General features: G+C 36.6%; 1 protein-coding gene across 1 annotated transcript in view; it reads right to left on the reverse strand.

Moving 5' to 3' along the window:
• The window catches only part of CFAP43 (cilia and flagella associated protein 43), a 50,419-nt gene that overhangs the window by 24,228 nt on the left and 2,344 nt on the right, over positions 1 to 23,847 (reverse strand). Inside the window, exons 2-15 of the mRNA XM_075107490.1 lie at positions 22,406 to 22,659; positions 21,505 to 21,601; positions 18,552 to 18,719; positions 16,994 to 17,144; positions 12,149 to 12,299; positions 10,083 to 10,145; positions 8,872 to 8,951; positions 8,020 to 8,151; positions 6,779 to 6,895; positions 5,584 to 5,664; positions 4,636 to 4,784; positions 3,558 to 3,661; positions 2,361 to 2,501; positions 63 to 232 (exon numbers count right to left, since the gene is read on the reverse strand). Coding sequence (XP_074963591.1) covers positions 63 to 232; positions 2,361 to 2,501; positions 3,558 to 3,661; positions 4,636 to 4,784; positions 5,584 to 5,664; positions 6,779 to 6,895; positions 8,020 to 8,151; positions 8,872 to 8,951; positions 10,083 to 10,145; positions 12,149 to 12,299; positions 16,994 to 17,144; positions 18,552 to 18,719; positions 21,505 to 21,601; positions 22,406 to 22,659 — 1,858 coding nt within the window. The remainder of the gene's footprint in view (positions 1 to 62; positions 233 to 2,360; positions 2,502 to 3,557; positions 3,662 to 4,635; positions 4,785 to 5,583; positions 5,665 to 6,778; positions 6,896 to 8,019; positions 8,152 to 8,871; positions 8,952 to 10,082; positions 10,146 to 12,148; positions 12,300 to 16,993; positions 17,145 to 18,551; positions 18,720 to 21,504; positions 21,602 to 22,405; positions 22,660 to 23,847) is intronic.

The following is a 23,847-nucleotide window of genomic DNA, read 5'->3' on the forward strand; positions in this document are numbered from 1 at the left end:
CTATGGTCTTTGTTCATTGTTATTTAACCACCACCCAAAATAAAGCAGCTTTAGAGAATTACCTCTTCAGAGAGACGGTATTTACAGATGAAAGGTGCACAGGTACAGTAGCCATACACAACGTTATCCTTCAATCTGACTGCTGAGCTCAAAGGGTAATCCAGATCATATTGCTCCTTTTTAATGGCACTAGCATTAAGCATTCCTTGTTCATTAACATACTTATCATTATCTAAAAGATTGAAAAAAGAAATAGGGAGGAAGAGGCATCACTATGACTAATGCAGGTGCTTCACCTATCAAGTAATTACGAAAACCAGTCTCAGCAAGGGGAGAGCGTTATGTGAGTTTTCAAGGAGGGGACTGGGAATTAAGATACCTGGCTTTAACACTAACTCTGTGGGTTGTGCTGATATAGCCCACTGCAGTAAAGCAGAGAGAGAGCTCTACTAGCTCTGAAGTACTAGAAACAGTTTAACCACAGTAATGTGACAATTTATATACATGAATTTACCCTGTTTCTTGGGTATTATGTAAGCAGTGAATGCTAATTAGTTTGCACGGAGGGTTATGTCATCATTGCTTTCATCTAGAACTTGTTTAGGCATCTCTGCCATGAAGTACACAGAGCCTGGGTGGTATTGGTTAAAACACTTAAGTTCACGTCTTCAAAAGGGCATTTTATTCTTTTAGGTTGCTTAATTTGAGCTTTAACGAGACACCTGAAATTAAGACTGATGCAATAACTGTAGATCTTCAGCAACTTTGAAAATCAAGTAGCATTTTATACGTCTAAAATTGGGCCCAAAAAGAAGTCCAACATAGTGAATATTTAAAGAATACACTAACTTCACTGAAAAGTACTTTTTAAAAGTTTGTAAATTTTAAGGCCTTTTAAAAATAATATGTAATTAACCAGAAAATCTGACACGAGGTTTACTAACAATTTTATGGAAGTTTTCTCCACAGAAGGCTTTGTTAGTAATTCATTTGCATATCATGTGAGTAAAATGATATAAAAATAGAATGATGTTAATAATGAACACAGGCTGCCTTTTGCTGTAATGTGATAGACAGAAGACATCACTGACACCTTAAACTATATTGATTTGGCAATTCTTAAGTGGAAGAGGCATAAAACTGAAGTGCATAGTGCCACTGCCAACCAAGCTGGCTACATGATAGAATAGAATAGATGAAGACACCAAGCGCAACACTAGCCTGTGCTGTGCCTTAGTTAATTTAATGCATTTAAGCCCTTTCCTGAAAACTGAATTAGCTTACCTGCTGATTCCAGAAAGTGCTCCAAATCAATGCATTCCTAGAATATGTTTTAGATATTCCTACAATATCAGACACAAAAGTTTTGTGATCACCCATGACACTCAGGTCCATTTTTTCTTGCTTATAGTACCTCCAAAATGCTATAATATTATAGCAGTGCCCTGAATGGCACAAATTACTGAGTTGTTTCACAGCTGAGGATGGCATATATGGAACAAATCATGAACAGTAATTGAGAATTTAGTGTGGGTTACCCAATTTAGTGAAAGACTAACAGGTTCCCTTCATTTTACTTCCATGTTATGAACAGAGATTCTAACTGGTGTTCCAATATGTACATTGCACACTGCAGATGCACAGGGACAGATTTCCAGAAAGCAAACGGAGGAACACTATTCCTAAGTCTCCTTAATTCTTTCCTTTTCCTCACAGGGCAAATTTTTTCAGAGAGTGTTTCCATGTAACATTGCTTATTGGGATACTAGTTAATATTTTCATTAATAATTTATTAGTAAATAAAAATATTAACAAATTAATTGTTTTATTAATAAATACGTTTACCTTTGTGGTTTTATATAGAAACGCTATAACAGACAGGGAATAATTATTTTTTGAGCTATGTCAACCCTTAACCTTTTCCTAATGAGCTATCATATACCTATAATTCTCTGAAGAGGCTGGTGGGATTGATCCCACTTTGAACATCTGATATGCTAGTCTTGCATATGGGTGATGCCAAGCACAAGGCTGACTTTGGGCACTGCCAACACAGTAGTAGTAATAACAACAACAATACAGCAACCAGTAGTAGTAGTAGTAGTAAAGTCATGGCGTTGTGATTCTGCTTGTGAATTACTTCTTCCTTCCTTGGCTTTCCCACAAAGTATCAGTCTTTCTGCGGGAATGTTACAGCTGACTATAAATCTACAGACTGCTCTATGAGAAATGGCATTCCAGGATAATGTACAGCTGAGATGAAGATAGATACTAAGATTGTTAATATTTTGTATTAAGGGACGGCAATAATATGTTCTTGCCTTAGAAAAATATCACATAATATATATTTCAATTCTTACCTGTTGTGAGTGCTGCAGCTAGACAAAAAATTTCCAGTCTTGCTCGCTGGACATCTGCTACATTAAGAAGTATGACCACTTCAACTAAGTCATTCCTGAAGTCAGAAACTACAGAAAGATCCAGCACTTCATCCGCAACCACTGAAGCAGGTAGGGAACAGCAATGCAAATTGTTACTGAATCATGGTAACATTGTTTTTACTAAGGTATCACGTGAAACAATATGAGCTCCATGTTCAGAACACATCTCAGCTCAACCACACAGTTTTGAACTTGCATTAAAATGGCAGACAAGCCACAACCTGGTTTCAGAAAGCACTGCATACACATAACTTCAGCTTCAGGCATTGGGTGCTGAGAACGCTAAGCACCAGAGTGGTTTTATTACATTAAACATTCAAATCTGAGTTTACATCCAGCTTGAATTGTAGCAATTTTGAGGCTGTCTGCCGAAAACTTCCCAATAAAGCACAGAAAAGCTCCTCTAAGAAGCCAGCCAGACAATGAGAACATGATCAGGCAAATTCTGAAACGCATCTAAGGAGATGTAATTCTGTATTTGCCAAACCAATTAAAATGATAATGTCATTTATATTTCAAATTATGATGATCTATATGCACTGATGACATATGAAGTATGATGTTACTGGAATTGAGAGACTGCATAAATAAATTTAAAAATTTCAGAAGAATTTTTTTGAGTTAAAATTCCATCATTTTTCATTCTCCAGTATCAACCAGCAAAGCTGACAATTCCAGCAGTCCTCATGTTAAAGATGTCAGCGCAGACATTTCTAACAGGAGATTGCACCCAGCTATCATGGCCTACAGTTTTTTAGTGTAAATTCTCATATGGTGAGCCACAAAGGCCCTAAGTTCTTTGGCAGCACTATTACTTTTGTTGTCCTGGAGTTGAGATCAGTTGGTCAGCTAATCCATTCTCTTCCCTGTGACTTACATATGCCCTGGAAGAAAAGTAATATTGGGGTATTTGCTAACAGAGGAACAAAATTACAAAGTTAAAAAAGAAAAAAAAAAGATTGGCCAGGACAAAATATGGTTGGGAAATAGGTGGGAAGAATATGTTTAGTCCTCCTGAAAAATAAGTAGAATGATGGCTTAGTCTGACCAGCAAGTATACTTAAAATACAGCAAATAGCGAAAACACAATGTGATTAATGTTGTTGCATATATTACCTACATATCCAAGAACTTGGAATAATTTTGAAGGCCGGGCATCTAGAATAAAGATATATCCTTCTGCAGCTCTAGTGATGAGGAACTGGCCACCCTGATCATAACTAGGTGAAACATAAACCAAGTAGAAAAGAGTTCAATACAGTCAATAAAAAGGGTTAAATAATTCCACTCCCATAGCTCTGCTGAATTCATTGAGGGCATAAACACAACTGAAATTTCAGCTTCTAGGTTTACAGGGTTAGAGCCTGATCTAAAGCCCAGTGCTATGAGTGCAATTTCTAATTGAGTGGGTGGTCAATTACTCCACAGCAGTCTATGCTAACAACTTTATTAAATCTTTCTTTGAAGTTCACTTCTTTAAAAATAAAACCACTGTACAGATTTTGGTATTATTTTGAATAGACATGCCTTTGTTTACATTGATTTGACTTTGAATAAGTTGCTTTCTGAATCTATTTTAAATGTTTTGTCTTAGGTAACTGAAAAGAGATCACATCTGAGTCTCCAAATAACAGGCAGATTTATATTAAAGTTTAACAGTTCAAAATCCCTTCTCTTTTTTAAAAAGTAGAAGCAATATACTCCCAGTTTTTTCAATAATTGAAGAAAAAAAGAACCAACCAAACAAAAAAAATCCCTTTAGGTCACTAGCGCTAATTACAGGAAGACTGGTAAATTCTAGAACTGTAAGCAAATAAATAATTAATATAAGAAGGGATGACCAAAAAGCTTAAACTTAACTTCATAAAACCTCAAATTTTTATTCAGTGAGAAATAACCCTCTAAATTCAGATACATGGAATTATGCATAATTACGGCATATGGTGATCTGTCAGAAAGGATCTTCAATGCTTGGTTAAACCTTCTTAAAATAGAGGTTTATTGTATTTTTCTCATATAAATCCTGCTACTACTCCTTTTGCAAGCAATTCAGGATACGTTGGAAAAAACTGAAGCTGTTAAAATATTTTACTTTGTTATTTTTAGAATAAAAACTTCAAATTTTTTGTTCAACTAACAGTATTACTCAAGCAAGAAACTGACAATATTCCTGCCCTTTTTACTAGATACTTACTGCAAAGACAGCACGGGAAATTTGGAAAGAAAAATTCTGTGAACAACCCGTGGAGCTTCAACGTTGGTAACATCAAGGAAATAAATTTGACCTCTTTTGGTCCCTACAGCAACACAGTTGGAGGAGGGACAGCAAGCCATAGCAGTTGCCTACTTGAGAAGTAAAAGATACTTAAAACTTCTATATCTTTTAATATATTATGCTGTATGCTAGTATGCAATTTCTTTTACTATGTAAAAGTCCCTGAAATTTGGAGAAGAAACCCCAAGCGGTTTATCTAAAAACACTTTTAACAAAGAAAGGATTTTAGAGACATCATAGGCATTTTTACCTATGCTCTGTATCTACATACCAAAAGCTAATTCTGCGCTTCTCAGAAAAAAAACCATTATATCCACTATCCAGATTTTAAGTGAAAGAAGTTCCATCTAAATAAAACAGTGAGTGCACTGTTATGTGTGCAGCTGTAATAGAAAGGGAATTTTTTTTCTTACCACGTCAGATTTCAGGGTTTGAATGCTTCTTAAATTCAGACAAAACATTAACAGTTTGAAGTATCTTATCAACTCAATTCTTAAAACCTGTTTTTCAGATCAGTCAAGGCATTTAGTTTTCCTTTCAGTTCTGACACTCACTAAAAATAAAAACTTAATAAACACAATAAAAATTTAGATTGCTATTTACAAATATATGCTTAAAGACACACCACTAGGACATTCGGTTGAAATGTTTCCTCTGCTTTATGGCCAAGTTAAATACATGATTAGTTCAAGGAAACATTCTGAAAGATAATATTTTTTAAATCTCTTTAATGGGTTCTTTGAAGACACTACTGAGCTTTCCTCAGCACTGGTTGATCAAAATCTGTGGAACATTATGCTATGAATTGAAAAATGTTAAAGAAAACTTTAAGTATCAGTCACTATATAAGCTCCTGGTTACGTGTACCTCAATATCAAGGTTTAGCTTGCTGAGGCAAGTTCCATCTTCCAGGAACCAAACTTGTACTTCACCTGAAATTGTTACAGACTGTTGAACAGAGAAAAACATAGTCAAAAGAGGGTGGAATAACCAAATAGTCTGGAAGTGACTAGTGATCTCCTATAGAATATAAATTCAACTAAAGCCTGAGCATAGCAGATCAAGAGTTACTAGTTTTGTTTGCAATTTTCTTGCTTTTCCTTTAAGTTCAGTTGCTGTAAGGTACACATACCTAAGGAAAAGGTTTAATAATTTTTTTGAATTGCTGAAACTACAGGAATGGTCTTCAAGCAGAATGAGATAATCTAGTGCAAAACATGCAAGCTTGATCAATATTAGGACACCCACCATTCAGCCAGCAATAGAAAACCCTGTTTATAATTTTCTTTGCATAGAAAAGGGCTTAAGGAGAGGTCTTGCTTTCTCACATGAAAAATTACGCATATCATAATGGTGTTTGAGTTCTTATACAGTCAATTTTATAATTCCACAGTAATGTATGGCTAGTGATCAATCAACCCTCACATTATTCATTCAGAGTCAGATAAAATTTATCATTCCCATGCTAACGACAAACAAACTGATTCAGCAAACCTAACTGATTAAGACCCCAGGACTCCTAGCCTTGCTACTTGAAGAATTCATTGCCTAGAGATTAATCGGACTTGCTGGCTAAAATATATGTTTTGTGGAAGTCAAAGACATAGGAGGAAAGCAAAGAATTTCTCAGAAAGGACAGATCCATGAGTAAGACCTTCTTAGTCCCTGGACCCAGCGCAGAGGCATCTCTCAGGCTGTTCTAATTTGTGCTGGAGGCTGAAAAGATCAGTAGGAAATTTTTGTTCCAACATCTATTCTCTGAATGAATCCATCTTTTGCTCAGCTATGTTCCTGAACTACAGTGAGTCACATAAATCAACAGCAGAACCAATACAACATTTTAGCAGCCCGTGAATTATCCACTCTAAATTCTAGGGCAAGTTCTGACCCTTTTATAGGCCATACATGAATTAATCCCATATACTTCCTTAACAAGAAATCACGGAACTGTAACAAATATCAGAACAGTCCCAATCTCTGCAAGGCTTTTGATTTTGTGCCTTAGCAACATATTGGTTACCTGAAAAGAGCCACTATTATATATAAGAATACCATTTTTTACCACACAGTACTTGTTCCCTGGAGTAAGAAAATCAGCTGCCAGAAAACAACTGCTGCATGCGTCCAGGAGTTTGACAGCTTCTCCACTGTGGGCAGGTTTGTAAGTATAGACTGTCCCCTGACAAATAAAGAGAAATAATCCATCACTGGGCTACAAAACTTTTTATTAAAAGCTTTCAAAGTCTTCAACAAAAATTACCCATCTTTCTGAGCTTCACTCTTTGAAGTTTTATATTTGACTAAACTGAGATAAAAAGTGCCCACTAGAATTCAGCCGAATTTAGTGGATCATATTAATTTACACTAGCTGAAGATCAGGTTAGTTCATTTTAGAGTGATCCAGCTAGTCACATTTTCAGGAAGTTTTGTTTCTCAAAATTGCTTTAAAAAATAACTTTAAAACACCCTATTTCATGTTACTCCAGGAATCGATAAATATTCTAAACCAACATAAAACACAAATCATAAATCTTAAGCTTTAAGAGATATTTTTACCTAAAGATCTCAAAGCCTCTTAGAAACGATTCATAACTAATATGGACAAAGTTTTTAGAACTTCTGTACTCGTTTTACAAAGGGAGAATGAAATCAGAGGGTGTGACCATAGTTACCATTGCACGGCTGTCGTGAACCCAGAACCTACACACACATACTCTCACACATGCACGCACACCCTCAATAAAGACATTTGAAGAGCTTTAAAAATGACAATTTAAAGTATTAAAGTTCTGGAAAAACAGGTGGAATTTGAGGATTTGGGACTCTTGTGTAAGACTTCTGGACATCAGACTGGTCAAAGAAGGATATTGGACTGGGTTGCCAGACAAATTCAGGTACATGTAGAGAACAACCCTACCGCATAGCCACAGTAGGTCTCAAGTACCCAAGCTACACTTTTCTTACTGTGCAGGCACACCTCAAGCCTAGAGCTTATGCTTAGTAGGTCCCACATGGCCTGGACACACTGGACACCCTGAATATGTACTCCATTGTCCACCCACACAAGTATTTCTCTTGGGAAATCTCAGCATTAGGTACTTTATAATAGACCATTGTTTTGTGCTTCATTAAAAGTTTTTCCTATCTTTCATTACAAAGACAAGATGAACTAAGTTCACCTCTGGTATAATATATTGACTTGTGTGATTACATTACAGACATATCATGCCAGCAGTATCAGCGCACACATATAGAATCACAGGAACATCCCATTATGTAATGCTATTATCTCAAATGCTATACCTGGTCAGTGACAAGTAGAAGTATGTTGTAATCAGGAGAGAATATGAGGCTGGATATAGGTTGTAAGATATCAGCGCAGATTTTCATCTCATACTGCAGATCTTTGATATGATAAAAGAATAAAATGCCCTCCTGTGCAGAAAAGTACAAATCCACATGAGGTCTGGGTCACTTATCCTAGCCCACTCTGGCAAACTGAACCACAAGAACTTCTGATAATCTCTAAAGTAACAGTGTTTAACTGTATCCCATCACTAATGGTCTTATTTGTCTTCATTATGTTTAAATCCAAATGACTCTTACCCTGGACAATAAATTGATTGAAAAATGAAGGTGTTATTTAATACAAGTCTTAGTCCACTTTTGATAACATAAGACTCGCTCATCAGTTAATACCTAAGATTTCATATTGTTTTTTTGAGGCAGTGTAAGAATTTGCCCAACTGTCCAGCAGCAATGTACAATGGCATTGTCAGTTTGAGTTAAACATTGAGTTAGAACTTGCACAAAATAATTTGGCAGTTCTCTTGGCCATTTCCTCTCCTTTCTTATTTTTTGTCCATCCTTCTTTTCTGTTCCTCTAGAATACTGTCTTCTGTCAAAAATAGGATTGCCCTCTTTTGTTGCTTCTTTGACTACAAAAATGGAACCTCTTCCCACCCTGCTCCCTTCCGATTTCTTGTCTCAAGTCTTAAGAAAGAAAATATATACAACACCAGAGAGGACTTTTATAGTTCTGCAGCCCTCTGCCTTTTTCTGACTCTTGTATTTGCAGTGAATTCTGCAAATATACTCTATTTGAATGTTCTTTGATTTTCATGCAATAAGTTAAAAGCATAAAGGATGCCTTACACTTCCAGCTGCGTATAGTCCCTCTTTACAAAATGCCATGGCAAATAAAGCTGGTTTTTGCAGGTCCTTTGGTTTGCCACCTGAGAGCACAAAACCAACATAAAATTTCAAATTTAATTTATTGCAACAATGTGTCTCAACTTCAAATCTGGGATAATTTACTATTTGTGAGTAAAAAGGCTCCATGGGCTATATATTTTTTTTTACTTTTTGCTGTGAAATCAAGGAGAAGGCTGGTATACGTAATTTGAAGTGACAGTACTGCTGTCGTCTGATGAACTAGAAATTAATTTGAGAAATAATTTGATTTTGTAAAGGCTGCTAAATAGCCACATTAAAGTTTGTCAATAACAGGATCATAGAGTCATTTAGGTTGGAAGAGACCCTAGAAGTCCTCTGATCTAACCTCCTGGTCAGCACAGGGCCAACTTCAAGCTCAGAACCAACTTCAGAGTTAGATCATTTTGTCCAGAGTTATACCCAGCTGAGGTCTGAATATATCCAAGATGGGAAATTCCATAGCTTCTCTGGACAATTTGTCCCAATGTCTGACTACCTTCACTGAGAAAGTGTGGGTTTTTTTCCTAATACCTACCCAGAATTTCCACTGAGGCAAACTGTGTCCTTTGCCTGTCTGGTTCCATCTTCTCTGTAACCTTTCATTAGGTAGCTGAAGCAATGGTAAAATCCCCCATTTCCTTTTCTCCAGGCTGAACCAACATATTTCTCTTAGCCCATTTTTGTATGTCATGTACTTAAACTCTGCAATAATCTTCACGGCCCTGTGCTGAACTTCATCCATTATGTGAATCTCTTTTTTGTACTGTGGAGCTCAAAACAAAGTGTTTGAAACAAACCCCTAAATCCTAACTTAACTAAATTACAAGTGACTGCAGTTCTAAAAAAAGTTACTAAAACTGAGCAGTAGGGAACCTATTCTAGCATCACTTTTTCCAACTTAGAATGAACAAAAATTATTCCACCGCCACTGTTTCTCCTGAGACTATTCATTTCTCTGTCTATTAGCAAAAAAGCTATTAATCATTTGTCATGTAAACATATAAAAGGTTGCCATCAATGTGTCTTACAGAGGCCAGGGTGAGCTAAGTTTTTCTAACCAGTTGTTTCCAGCTATACTCACATATTATTACTCCCAGACATCACTCGTGCTGCCTAAAAATCTATTAGCTTGATTTGAACATGGAAATTACCTTTCTTTTTCTGTACTTCTTTACGAACATATGACACCACGTCCGATATTTTACGCATGTACTCTGCACAAAAGAAAATTTATAACATCAACCTTGTTTATATGTCAACATTGCAATAAAATTCAGTTGTATTCTAGTCTACTGAACAAAATGCCAGGTTCAGTATACTGCATCAAAAATGTGCATTCTTCCCCAGTATCCTCCATTTCTGTCATTTATGCAACTGAGCAGACACAATCTTTCTGTGATTCAGCTTGCAGCTGTAAAAGGGAGATAGCAACACTTGGCATGGAGAGTGGTACAGATGCAGATTTATCTATCTTCTTGTGCTAAGTTCTGATATTGTTATTTCTAACCATGATTTTTTTTTATTTTATGTACTTATGAAGAAAACTTCAGTCAGTCTGAAAGAACTGTCAAAGTGAAATGTTGTGGCTGCTTATGATTCTGTTTGCAACACCGTGACTGGAATTTAGCATGTGCTTAAAGTTGGACATGCACCTAAGCATTCTGCTAAATAGACACAGATTGCAGAATGCTTTAAATGAAGCAGAAGCTTCAGCAGAGTATGAATCAGATAATTTTGTTACACAGTTTTAGGACAGGACTCAAAGAATACACCAGCCAAGGAAAAGCCTGAACGGCAAATATTCTTGTTGTCTTCTACTGAACTGGTAAAAACATTTCAGGTCACACCTCAGCTTTTTATTTGTTGATGATTTCCAACTTTTGGTTTGGTAAATTTAAAACTCTGATAATTTCAAAAGCAAAGAAATAATGCTGGGTTTTGGGGCTTTTTTAAGAGTAGCCTCCTGTTCTGTGTTAACTATCAAAACTGAACAGAGATACAGTACTTGGGAAGTCAGGGATATTTGCTGCTGCTGCTTAAAAAATAATGTATTACATGGCAAAAGAAGAAAACAAGATTATCACCAGCCTGTTTATTAACACTGATTCAGTGTTTATTAGAGAAACAGTTCTATGCTGGTCTACAACAGGATATTACCCAGTTCTAGTGCTAGGGAGAAGCATATTCCAGTACTCCTCTTACACCCGACTGAACTAGGGAACTTCATGTGCACAGAAGGACTGACACCTTCCATCCCTGCAAAGGACAATAAGGTACAGGTTGCTATCGCCAGAACACTTTATGCCGGCTGTGTCTCACGTCCTCCATCTTGGGAGCCCTCTGAACAGGCACAGAAGGGAGCAAGTGTCAGGTAGCAGACAGAATTCAGAATTCCCAGAAAAAAGAAGGCATGGAATGGGCTGCTGTTTCCAGAAAGCTTTAGTCAGTAATTAGCCTGCCAAGGGTCCCCATGAAAAAAGACAGGTGGGAATATACATATGGCAGACAAGTTGCCTCTGCAAGTTGCAGTCAATCTGAGGTCCTCCCATTCTAGAATAAATTAAAAGCAGATTTCTGTGTTTGAAGCCAAAGATATCTTCTATTCACCCTCCCTGCTTCATGCTTTCTGCAGTAAACCCTGATAGTCTTTACAGCCTTGTTTTCATTAGAAAACAGTGTTTTAATTAGAAAATACTTTATATAAGAGCTGAACTTAAGGAATTCTATTAAGCAACAGTACATTAAATTTTGTTGTTTGAAGACTCATCATGAGTCTTCAAAGATCTGTTCTAACATTAGCTAACATACCAAATGAGGACATTCCAGTATTTCATGCAAAATAAAATAAATTACTGGTACTTAACTAATAGTAAAAAGGCTGTGTTTAGCTGCTAATGTTAATCTAGTAGGGCTGGTTAATAAGACCTGGGCTCCTGGAATTATTGTTCATTTTATCAGTTTTGATGTATTTAGAGTTTTTTTCTCTTTTTTTTGCCAAAGAAAAATGAAAGCCCATTATTGGGTGCTAAAGAAACCCACACAGAAGTTCAAAAGACATTCTCAACTGTTTATCATACTAATAAAAGAAACATGGTTCTACAACATAGCTTTACGATTTGCGTAAGGTACACAAGAGAACAGAAGAAAGGAAAAAATGCTTTCACCTATCCACTTTCATCCATACTTGAACAAAACACACAACTTGGCTATTTCTTACCAGGTAGAGGTTTTTGTTGAAGAACAGAAACACTGCCTGTCTCAGCATCAATTGCCAAAACATATCCTTCTTCACAGCCCAGGTAAATTTCTGAGGTTGCAGTCCAGCAGTGGGCAGTAGGATGCACTGAAGGCTTAATATAATTTCTAGGCTTCAGCACAAAAATAAACAAATTCAATGAACAATTGACAAATATCTGTACAAGCAGTTACATGCATTTTAAGGCAAAAAAAAAAGGTCATTGCCTCATAGAGTCTGACCACTTGTATAACATCAGCCTTATTTTATTCAGTCATCCCTTCACTGAGGCTACTAACTTGAGAAACAAGAACATTTTCCAGAAAAGTCTATGTCTGGAGATAGCTGTGAACTCACCTCTCTCCCTAGAAGCTTGTTTAAATGATAAATTATGTTTTCATGGAAAAATGATATATTTTAAAATTTGAATTTATCTGGATTTGTTCTCCAGCACTTGCATCCGTTACAGTTTTGTTCCCTAGCTTGGAAATCCCTCCAGTATCTTCCCTACCCTTGCAAAAATATTGACCCACCATAACCATGTCATCTCCCATTTTTTTAATGATAAAATTATGATAAAATTCAACATGCTGATGCCCTAGATTTTTTTTTAACATCAGAATAGCACTGGAAGCTCAAGTTGAAATGGTTACCCACTATGGCCAATGGTTACCCACTCTGACAAATGCTTTTCAAAATGCTTTACAGAATAGTCTTCCACTTTGTAGACATAACCTGCACATGCGGTCTTGTATACTTGGCAGTACTAAAACACACTTTGTTTGAATAGTTGATCTTGTCGTATAATCCAAATTGCTCTGTAAAACAGCTCTGTCAACCTTTGTGTCATCTTCAAATTAGTTCTAGAAATATCCCTGCTACAGACTTCCCATATGCCTTGAATTTCATTTTGCTAAAATAAATCTCATAAATCCATCATCCATACAACAGGAAGAACAGGACTTCTCTGCCAAATATTATTAAGGCTAGTGACCTGTTCAGATACAACGGTAATTGGGATAATATAAATACCATTATAGAAAGAACAAGATTGAAGAGAATTAGGGGAGGGGGAGAAGGGAAAAAACCACAGGAAAACCTTGGGAGAACAATTAAATAGGAAGATTCGAAGAACCATGCATATGAGCAGAAGTGGTGAGGAACACTAGACAATATGACGGATGAAAAAAAAGAAGTCTATAGTGCTATAAAACACTTGCTGTCTCACTAAATGTTCTATAAAAAAAGGAAATATGGATGGACTTGCGAAGAAAACATGGGACAGCAATTCATAAATACCTAGATTTCATTAGTAAAATATGCCAAGGACTTGCTATATGATTCTGGGTAACTTACTCTCTGTTTACACTTACAGAGCAATTTGAATTTCTCAGGGGAAGATGTTACAGAAATAAAGTAAATATTAATATTTACTTTATAAATCAAATAGGACTAACAGTAATAATCTATAACAAATCGGGCTTTCCATCAAGAGAAACATTTTATATAGGCATTGTCGCTGATTTTATGAGGCTTGAACATCACAAATCTTTGGGAAGGTCATAACTGAACTACTGTGAATCAGAAGCTTTCTGTGTGAAGACAACTTCTGTAATGTTCCTTTGTACTCGCTGTCATGACTGTTTTTACACAAGAACTAGATAAAATATGCTAATCCTAGGATGAGATTATGTAAATCCCAAACCATGTTGCATCTTGAGCTGTGTATTGGTATGGTGGTGCATAATAATAATAATAAAGCCACATTTTTTTGAACTTCTCTTCCTTTTAAGTAGTACCTCTTCAGAGAAAAAAATCCATGATGGATCCTGTCATGACAAGTTTTTTAAAAAGACAATGGAATAAAATTGGTATTGGGGATGAAGTGGAGTCAAGTGATCTTGTCAAGGTAAAGCATATTCAGAAAACTCAGGTCCCAGATGTGAGAAATATTGCAACAAAACTAAATCAATCTAATGCAAGAAAGAAAAGGATTGAAAGCTGTAGGATATTTCAATTCATTTCACTCTGCTGCCCCGTTGTGGTTGCGATTTGCTACATACCCAGCCTCAGTATCTTGCTCTAGAGTATGGAACACATTTCAAAGAAGCAAACAAGTGCACTGGCAACGGGCTCGCTTTTCTTATCACACATTCCTTAGGACTGGGCTACAGCCTCCAAGGACCATGGACTACAGGTTGAGGACAACTCCTTTAAATAATAGCCTAAATAAATGATTCTCCACTTCGGATGCTTACACAAACGTGAAAAACATTGGTCTCAGCTGATTTGGATTTTGTGATAAAGAAAAAACTCCTTCTGTCAAATTCTGCGGAAATAGGGAGAGCTTCATCAGGCCATGATACTATTCCCATTGCATTCAAGTGAACACACCTCATTAACCACCACAGGAGAAGCAGGTTGTCTCTTACTAATTAAAAGAGCATTAATAATAGTAGAGAGGAAAATAGCTCAAAGGTATTTACAAATGTTGAGGCACTGATTTTAGGCCAGAGTCAGATAACTGCTCATGGACATTTTGTAACGCTATACAAATCATCAGTGATAGTAACCATTCATACATCTGTTGCAGCAGCCTGTGAATTTATAAAGACAGTGAAGAACGGTAGTTATACATTATACCACCTCTATTTTGGACATCCTGGTCCTTTACAGCAACTGTAGTCCAAAGATATCTTGATATCTGAGGAACTCAGCAAGTTCAGTAATTTCAATCTATCTCAAAGTTGCTGCATTAGACACTTCTCAATATAAGGATCTTGATAAAACAATATTTCAGAGAAGTATCTTATCTATCAAGTATATTCTGATTAACTTGTGCAGGAATTGCTTTGCCAAAATTGCATGTTCCATGTTGGGGTGCTGGAAGGGGGTGCTTAAGCTGACAAGACATATGTGTGCAATTCCCCCCTGTGTGTGGGCAGTTACAAGATTTAGTAGTGGCTCAGTTTTTCTGCTAGGTCAGAGATGGAGCATATGTGCACAGGCATGCACTGAGGGGAAAATTAGTGCTGTAAGGCACAATAAATGCAAGTCCTGCAAAAAATTACTCAGCTATCATAGTCTGGAGCAAGACAAAAACATGCCAGAAATTGATTCGTTGCCTTCCGGTGCTAAACTATGACTGTCACACCTCACAACATACCACTACCACAACAAAAGGAACAATAACAGCTTGTATTTCTATTTTAAAAATTCCGTTTCTAAATAACCTGATTTTCATTACCTTGTCAATACTCACAATCAAAATACACCCATCTATGGAATTTGGACAGTAAATAACTATCAAAATATTTACCACGTAATTTGAAACAAAAGGAAATCTTTGTCAAAGACTAGTAGAACAATCTACTTTTGCTCCAGGAATATTTCTATGTATAAGGAGAACATAATCGCCGTGAAGGTGCTAAAAATAAATTCATGTTTTTCTGAAGGTGTCTGGGAATGCAAAGACCCTATAGTGGTATCTAGTATGGTTGAAAGCACAAAAACTTTTCCATGTAAAAAAGTTCATGACATGGTTCTGCAAGTTCAAGCATAAGAACCTACCTGTTCCTGGATGGAACAGCAGCATCCATTCAAGGACAGACAAATTCTATTAAGCCTCACAGACCTAATATTGCAGTTATTTCTTTCCCCAATACCTCTTGTAGTTAACTTTATAGGTTAAAGAAAAAAGTGCTTTTTGCAGTTCATCATCTGCACATAATCTAAGAGGCAGTAAGGCAGAAGAAAAAGGCAATGCCCTCGATGAGCACACATTATCTTCATTTTCCATGTTCTAAGGATCTGAAATATAAGCAGCTCATGTGTAATCAGCATCAGTACAGGATGTTTGTTTGTAGTTATTGATTGTCCTGGAAACCAAGGGCATCAGCAGTTACACAGTTAAAAACATCTGAGAATGCAAATGCATGAAGCCATGAAAAGATGATAAGGTCAGGAAAGCAACATTCCCTATTTTTATTTTTTATTCTGCTTTATAAGAAAGGTTCATGGCAGAAGCCTGTGGTATACTGATCTGATAATTCAGAACTCACACTTGTCCATTGAAAAGATGTAGTATAATACCAGTATCACCTTATGCATGGTAGTTTTGGTGTCTCATATATATCACAAGCCACCAATTAGAAACTGGTGGTCTTAATCTTAGAAGAGAATCCCAGATTTGCAAGTTAAATGTTTTCACACTGGCAGATGTGTCTGGTAGTCAGGTGAAAGTAAATTCCAAACAAAATGAGAACACTTTTGAAGCCTCTCAAAAGAGGCATCTCAAGGGAGGCTAACAAGTAAGTGACGAGTGGGCAGGTCCAACGCTGTCAGTGGTATGGGAATGTATTTCAGAAGCAGGGGTTGCTGTCTGGAATAAAGCCCTCAATGTTTCCATAGCTCGAGACATTTTCAGAGTCAAAAAGAAAACAAGTCTCGAAGGGAAGTAAGGATACCTGAAGGTTACTATCAGTTTAGCATGGGAGTAGGTTTTCAAGGTTTGAGCAGGTCATATTAGCTTGGGCATGGTTAAATGCTGACATGCTAATACTGCTTCTGGGATATGGATTAGTACCTCCACTGCATAGATATATGACCATGCTAGGACCTGTGTCAGAAATCTCTACATTGTACTGCACTGTACAGTAGCAGTACATCCTGTAAACCCTCTGGGAAAAAAGAATTTCAAAAATATTGAGACAACAGATCTATCTACTGAGTTTAACAGACATTAAAATTATTAATTTATTAATACCTATTTGCATTAAAAAGCATAATGACTTGGAATAGTAAGAAGGAAAAAAAATTAGTAACTACCATGAATGTTTCTGCTTCATCTCCTACCAGTCCAGCAATGGCCGAAACTGGCAAATCTGGGCCATAGTATGAATCTTCACTACGAGAAACTGGGAAAAACAAATCCTTATGAAGATTCACGGACCCTTGTCTGTCAGGGAGTTTCACAGGGCTGTGAAAAAATAAAAGGCACTGTCTGAGAAAAAGAAATATTACAAATAGTAAATGCTGATACAAAACTGAGAAGCACATTTTCAAAACTTTGAGACACCAACTCAGTTAATGGGCTTTACTTCTGCAAGAGTAGTGGAGGATTGTCGTAGACGATCATTCTACACGGCACATACCATTTCACTGAATAGCAGTAGTAATTCTACTACAAAAGAGGAATATTCCTAACTGGCAGAAACAGATTGCCATGTTCTAGCTCTGTGTCTTTTCTTGTTGCCTTGTACAGTCAACTATTCCACGTTACTGTTTCCTTATGAACCAGGGTTAATAAAGTCACACACCTAACTTGCATATACTGTGAGGATTCATGCTTAATGTTTATTTGGAGAAAGTTTAATGATGACAAAAAATTATTAGTAGTATTTGCCCGTTGCCCTCTGGTAATGAGTGTATGGGTGGCTGTTACAATGCAGGAGTTGAGGATTGCACAGTTTACAACTACACTGATTTATGACTTGGAAAAATGTTATGTGAAATGATTCTCGTGGAGGTTCAACCTCTACTGAATGGAACAAAAAGTGAGGAAAAAGGAGTATATATGTATTTTCACATGTGAACTTTATAATGACAAAAGGCAAAAAAACCTTCAGTATTCTTTTCAGATTGCAAATTAAGGCCTTGTCTATACTTTCACTAGTATAACTCTGTCAGTGGCAATATGTTGGTTATATTCATAGTTAACAAGATTAAACACACTTGGGAATTGTAGAGTAGCTGCCACTGAAACAGCATAGGTGTTATACTTCAAGGCCTCCAACTTGAATGATACATACTGTTTTTATACCATCCTCAAAAAACATTTTAGCATAAATAGACTCTAGGTTTGCTGTGCTCACTGAATTGCATTGACAGAGCTACCCCCTCTGGACCTGTAAACTGGCCACACAAGCTCGAAATCACACAGAAAACTGCTACTGCTTTTGATACAATTTGTGAGTACAACAACATATTGTTTAACTATACTCACTAGGAAGCAACTTGACCCAAATTTGGTGCTTTCATAGCTACAAAAGCAATGCTCAACACAGCCACTTGCAAGAAAGCAGTCCAGACACCACCTTAATTCAGTCGTGCAGCTTTTGATAGGAGGCTGCCAAAGCAGCTGATTAGTATTAGCTTCATGATGTGCATAAACTGGACATGTGAATGCTAAGAAATGAAATAATAAATTCAATTCACTTGATTGACTAGACAGATTCACACTGGCTGTGATTTAGCAGTTACTGATTGCAGCTGCTAGGTGAACTAAATTGGATTAAATTCTTTGCAAACAGATGTAGGTTGCTAGTCTTAGTTATTAAAATGCACTTCTAGATCTTTCTCTTACCCTGAAGGGCGTTCCACTTACTTTCGCTTAAGGTGATGCTCATCATTATTCCTTTCGATATGCCAGATAGTGACAGAGCTCTCACTAACAAAACACAGTTGCTGCCAATTCATAGGGTTAAAACTTAAAGACGTCACTGTTACTCCTGGCTGAGACTCACTACACAGGAGGACATTTTCTTGCCAGTTCCTTCATTAAGGAGAGTAAAAGAAAATCAAATCCATTAAACATTCAAGCCAAAGTTCTGGATGTGATTATGACTGACATTCAGGATCAAGTCTGGAAAACAAATACTTTGTCACTGACAAAAAATTTCTGCTGTCAGACAAGTAAGGTCTGCTTGAGAATGAAAAGCCACACATAAAATTATTATTGCTACAAAAAAGATTGAATAGTAAAACAATTTTGAAAACTGACATTTTAGCAACACTACCAACACTACCACTCCTGTTGTGAAAAGATCAACAGAGACAAGAGACACAGATTTTTTTTATCAGTTCCATCACTGACTACTTGAATAGGCCCAAACAATTAACTCTTCAGCACCCAGACCTCAGCCTTACTTTTCCAATCCATAAAATAATGATTACAGCACTTGCAGGCTTGCAGTTGGAAGGTATTAGGAAATAAAACACAGTCAGCCCATGATTATCTATGGATTAATTACTTAGGTAATACAGTAATTGTGTTGTGAATGCAGACATGCAAGCTATGGCTTCATTAACTAACTTGAGCACAAAACAGGGCAGAATTTGTGTGGGGCCATTGTGTATAGCTGACACAGCCTCAGAAATCTGCTTTCCACTGACTTTTCCTTTGCCCAGTGTAACCTATTTTATGTTCTCACCATCTAATTGCCATATTTCTCCATTATCCAGATGAATTCTTGACTGCATTTGCATTTTTAGGCGCTGCCCAAGAACTGATTAACATCATTTCAAGAAAATGGATAAAACTGTTTCTTAATTTCTTGGAGAATATATCTGACTGTTAATCTAAATAGCATTTATAGCTTTAGTATTGTCATTACTGCTGAGAGGGAAAAAACCTAAAATGCATACACTGCTGTAAATGGATTTAGTATAATCCTGTTGTTCCGGCCTGTAATAAATTGACTCACAGAAACACATCAGGATGGAAGACAATGGTTAATATTGATAGCATATGCAAAAAGTAAGAAGTATTCACAAACACAGAGTAACTCTCATTAAAATTACAGAAAGCTATAAGCTGCAATTCTGACTTTAAAAGATATCAGCTTAGCTCTCTTTCTAAAGATCTGTCAGCACGTTCTCATCTCATACCTAGCAGATAGTGCCAAGACTCTTTTATAGTAGATTATTTATTAAGATCTGAAACTATATGGTACATATATCGGAAAAAGAATCTGGCATTAAGCCTTTCCTTTGAACAGAAAAGAATAAAGATCTAGGGATAAAATATCTCAGATGAAAGGCAGCTTTTAGTTATCCATAAGCTTTCTGTATTTTGAGACTGACATAACTTTCAAAACATCTCTTATACCTCTGATTCCAAACTATCTGCTTAAAATATAGGAACTGTGCAATCATCATATGGTAATGACAGACTAAATGCTAAACCCTGAGATTTCTTTCATCTGTACACACACATTTCTACAATGAATGCAGAATATAATCCAACTGCAAAAATGAAGGTCCTGATCTCACACAAAATTCACACACCTCTGTTCAAGTTATGATAAATTCTAAGTTTAATATTGTTAGGTAGTTCTATTTTGTTGCTAAATTCTTTCTGACTGGAAGCTAGGATGGTTCTTTGATGACAATTAGCTACTAATAGTCATATTCATGCTGATTCAAATAGGTTTAAATTGTTTGGCCTTGGAAATTGTCACCACTTTAAAGCATTTAAACATTTCTAGATATTTATATTTTTAAGCATAATCTAGATAAGTCTTTCAAGATGGTGGACTTTTGTTTAAATGTGCACAATGAACACATTAGAACACGTGTGTTATTTCTGCTGTGACAAGCACATAAGCTCTTCAGGCAAGTGAGGCTGTCCTGTTGGTTTCTACTGTGATATACACACAGACATCCGTCCTGAAACACTCTGTATGATCAGAGTTCACAGCAAACACTATTCTTCTTCATAAGGAATAAAAAGAGGCATCTGTAATAGTATCTACTATGATTCCTAAAATTCTGAAGTTACAGGAGCTTCTGCCTCTTCACTAATCATTGTACAAGAAAAGGTCATAATTAAATTGGGAGTATACAGAATGTTCCTTACATGTCCTTGCTTGCCTTCCTCCTACTCCACCCTCCCCATTTGTTTTGAAGAACTGCTCAGACTCTACAATCAATAGAAGCTTGCTGGCAATGGAGGCAAGGGCAGGATTAGATTTTTACAGAAGAATTTAAAAAACTAAATAGTCTAACTTTCTGTATCTGCACTGGATAATACAATATTTATTTTCATCACAATAAGCAGAAAATTATGATCTAACCCAGTGACCCATGGCAGTGTAATCACCAAGCAAAACTGTAAGACGGAACACAGATCAAGCACAAGTAATTAAGAGGACCACTGAACGGTCCAGGGGGACAAAAAAATAGAAATCAGCTTTAGAACGCTTTTCCTGTTTTCAGCAGGCAAATAACTTTCACAAACAGCATGGCACTCAGCTTCCAAGGGTGACAGATAATTAACTGATGCTGAAGACTTTAGAAGTACTCCAAAATAAAAAAAATTCAAAGAAGGTAGAAGATACCTGTAGCAAAGTAATAGTCATTCCGACTAGTGGCTACTAATGCCATAAAATAAACAGCAAAATTGGTAAAGTAAGTTTGCAGACAATGATCAATCAGAAGGAAAAAAAAGATGAAGGCAACCAGTGTGTCTTCCACATCTGTTAACTTAATTTATGCTAAAACAGCACACACACACAAATATTAAATGTAAATGGTATTAGAGATTTTTTTACTCTTACCATACTGAAAGAACAAATTCTGGGACTGAAGAGTAACAGGCTAGATATGGCCCTGCGAAACTAAACGCAAGTAAGGTGTAGTCCAGCTGAGCATTACCTGAAATGTAAAATTAAAGAACATGGTCTTTAATTGCCTCTGACTTTACTGTGTACTATCACAGATACAGTACTCTTCTCAGTTCCTTTATGTCCACTTTAACTCTTTAAAGACATTCTTTAGACCCCTTATTCCTTTGCTTCACTCCAGATTATTGTTTTGATTTGATAATAAAAATGTTCCCTATGTATCACTGCTCGGAATTTTTTCAATTTTATTCAATAATACCTTGAATTTGTAAAGTATATTTGCCCCAAGTACCCTGAAATCCTCTGCAGTCATAATTTCATTTATATACATGAAATAAGCAAGTAGCATGATCCTTATTTAAAAGGCATGGAAACTGAAACGTGGATAGGGTAAGCACTTGACTAAGGAGAGAAATGTTATAAGACAGGCGAAAAACTACATGAGATCCCACACACCAAAGTTTAACAGCAAGAACCCTCATTCCTCTCATATCTCAGATTTCTCAACATGGCTTTCAGCAGTCTGTTTGGGAGCCAACTGCAGTATTATTTTTTTCGTTATTCTGACTATATTTTCCTAAAATGAATTCCGTATTATTCCATTTGTTTTCCCTTTAAAACAGCTCCATTTTGTATTATCATATACTTCCCTAGCTTGAGCCTAATTAAAAGTAGTACAGTAGAAAACTCCTTCCACCGCTTTCCATGCATCTTGTCATGAGACAGTTTCCTGTCACACTGTTTTTCAAGTCTTATAAAAAAAAACTTTCAGAAACTGGATAATTTAAGTATTGCTTTAATGAAATGGTAATGGGGAGGGTTACCACATCACTACCTTTTAATTCTGTCAGTTTACTCAGTTCTGGAAAAGTGTAGATATAGATGATGGGATTCAGCCTCCGGTCTGAAAAGGCCAACACTTGACTGTTCGCGTTCGCTGCAAAGGCTCCCACCTGGCCAGTCTGACACTGCAGCGCCGTTGTCATCTTTGTTTCAGTGTCCAGGAAGAGGATGAAATTGCCACAGGGGTAGCACACAGTTTGATTGTTGATAAACCCAAAGTTCTTGTTTGAGAATCCCTGAACCCAACTTAAGAAAGAGCAACTGAACATTAAAACATTGATCAAAGACACACATTTCTCAAAATACTGTGAAAAATAGGGTGTTGCAACCTAAGTTACACTGAACTGATGTTTGGGATGTTAGACTCATCCTCCTACCAACGCTGCAAAACCACAATAACTTCAAGATCTCATATTCTAGTTCAGTGTTTCCAAAGACATTGGGTCAATCTTAGCCTGATGGAGCACAAAGGACTGTCATAAGAACATGGAGAAACATGGAGAGATGATTATATTTCTTTGTTTTCACCAAAACTAAAGCTAGCCAGTTCACAGGCTCTGTTTTGGTACTCATATGTCACAGTAATAGAGTATACCTTTGCTCTGAAAGAATTACACAGGTACAATCTGTACTGGGGACCCAATTGTGTTTGCTTAACCTTTTTACACTGTCATAGTTCATCTCATCCGCATAAAATAAAAAATACAAAGGCATGGCTCATGTTTACATGAACCTAACTACAAGGACTGTTCTGCTTTAAAGATAGCCGTACTTCAACATGGTAAAACTTTGGAATGTAAATAGGATGTGTTACACAAGGACTGAAATTAATTACTGAAGAGGAGCCAGCTTATGAAATTACAAAACATCAACAATTCACAACTGCCTGCAGATGTTTTTAGCTTTCAGAAAGTGTGCAGATAAACATCACGGTCCTCTTACCAAAGGGATTTGTATTTACCACTAAGTGAAAATGTCTGACTGACCTACAGCTTAGTCTGCTCATATCATGTTAGAGGACTTTCAGCAGCGTAACAAATATCCTGTGTACAACACTGATGTTAGCACCTTCTATTCTAATTTGTATTCAGAAACTTTCCATCTCTCCTCTTCTTCCAAATAACAGCATTTGACTGGAAGACATCTTTGTCCTCCACAATTGCAAGTACTGTTTTTATGCTCCTTTCGTTATCATAAGTCAGTCATAAGATCAGCTCAGCTGCTGATCCTCTGTACACTTACTAGAAGATTGTACTACAGCCTCAGCACTCTCATAGTGAGCAACATTTTTAAATGGCTAGTCTTAAGATATTTATGTCCAGCAGTAACTTCTCATGACTTTTTTTCAGTAGTTTCTGCTCTTGGCCTCTTCTGCTACACACCCAAGAAGTAAGTGTAGCCAGAGGGGAGTGGGAGCATGCTGACCACGTGCTT

Source organism: Phalacrocorax aristotelis, chromosome 12, assembly GCF_949628215.1.
Source record: "Phalacrocorax aristotelis chromosome 12, bGulAri2.1, whole genome shotgun sequence".
In the NCBI taxonomy this organism is placed as follows: domain Eukaryota; kingdom Metazoa; phylum Chordata; class Aves; order Suliformes; family Phalacrocoracidae; genus Phalacrocorax; species Phalacrocorax aristotelis.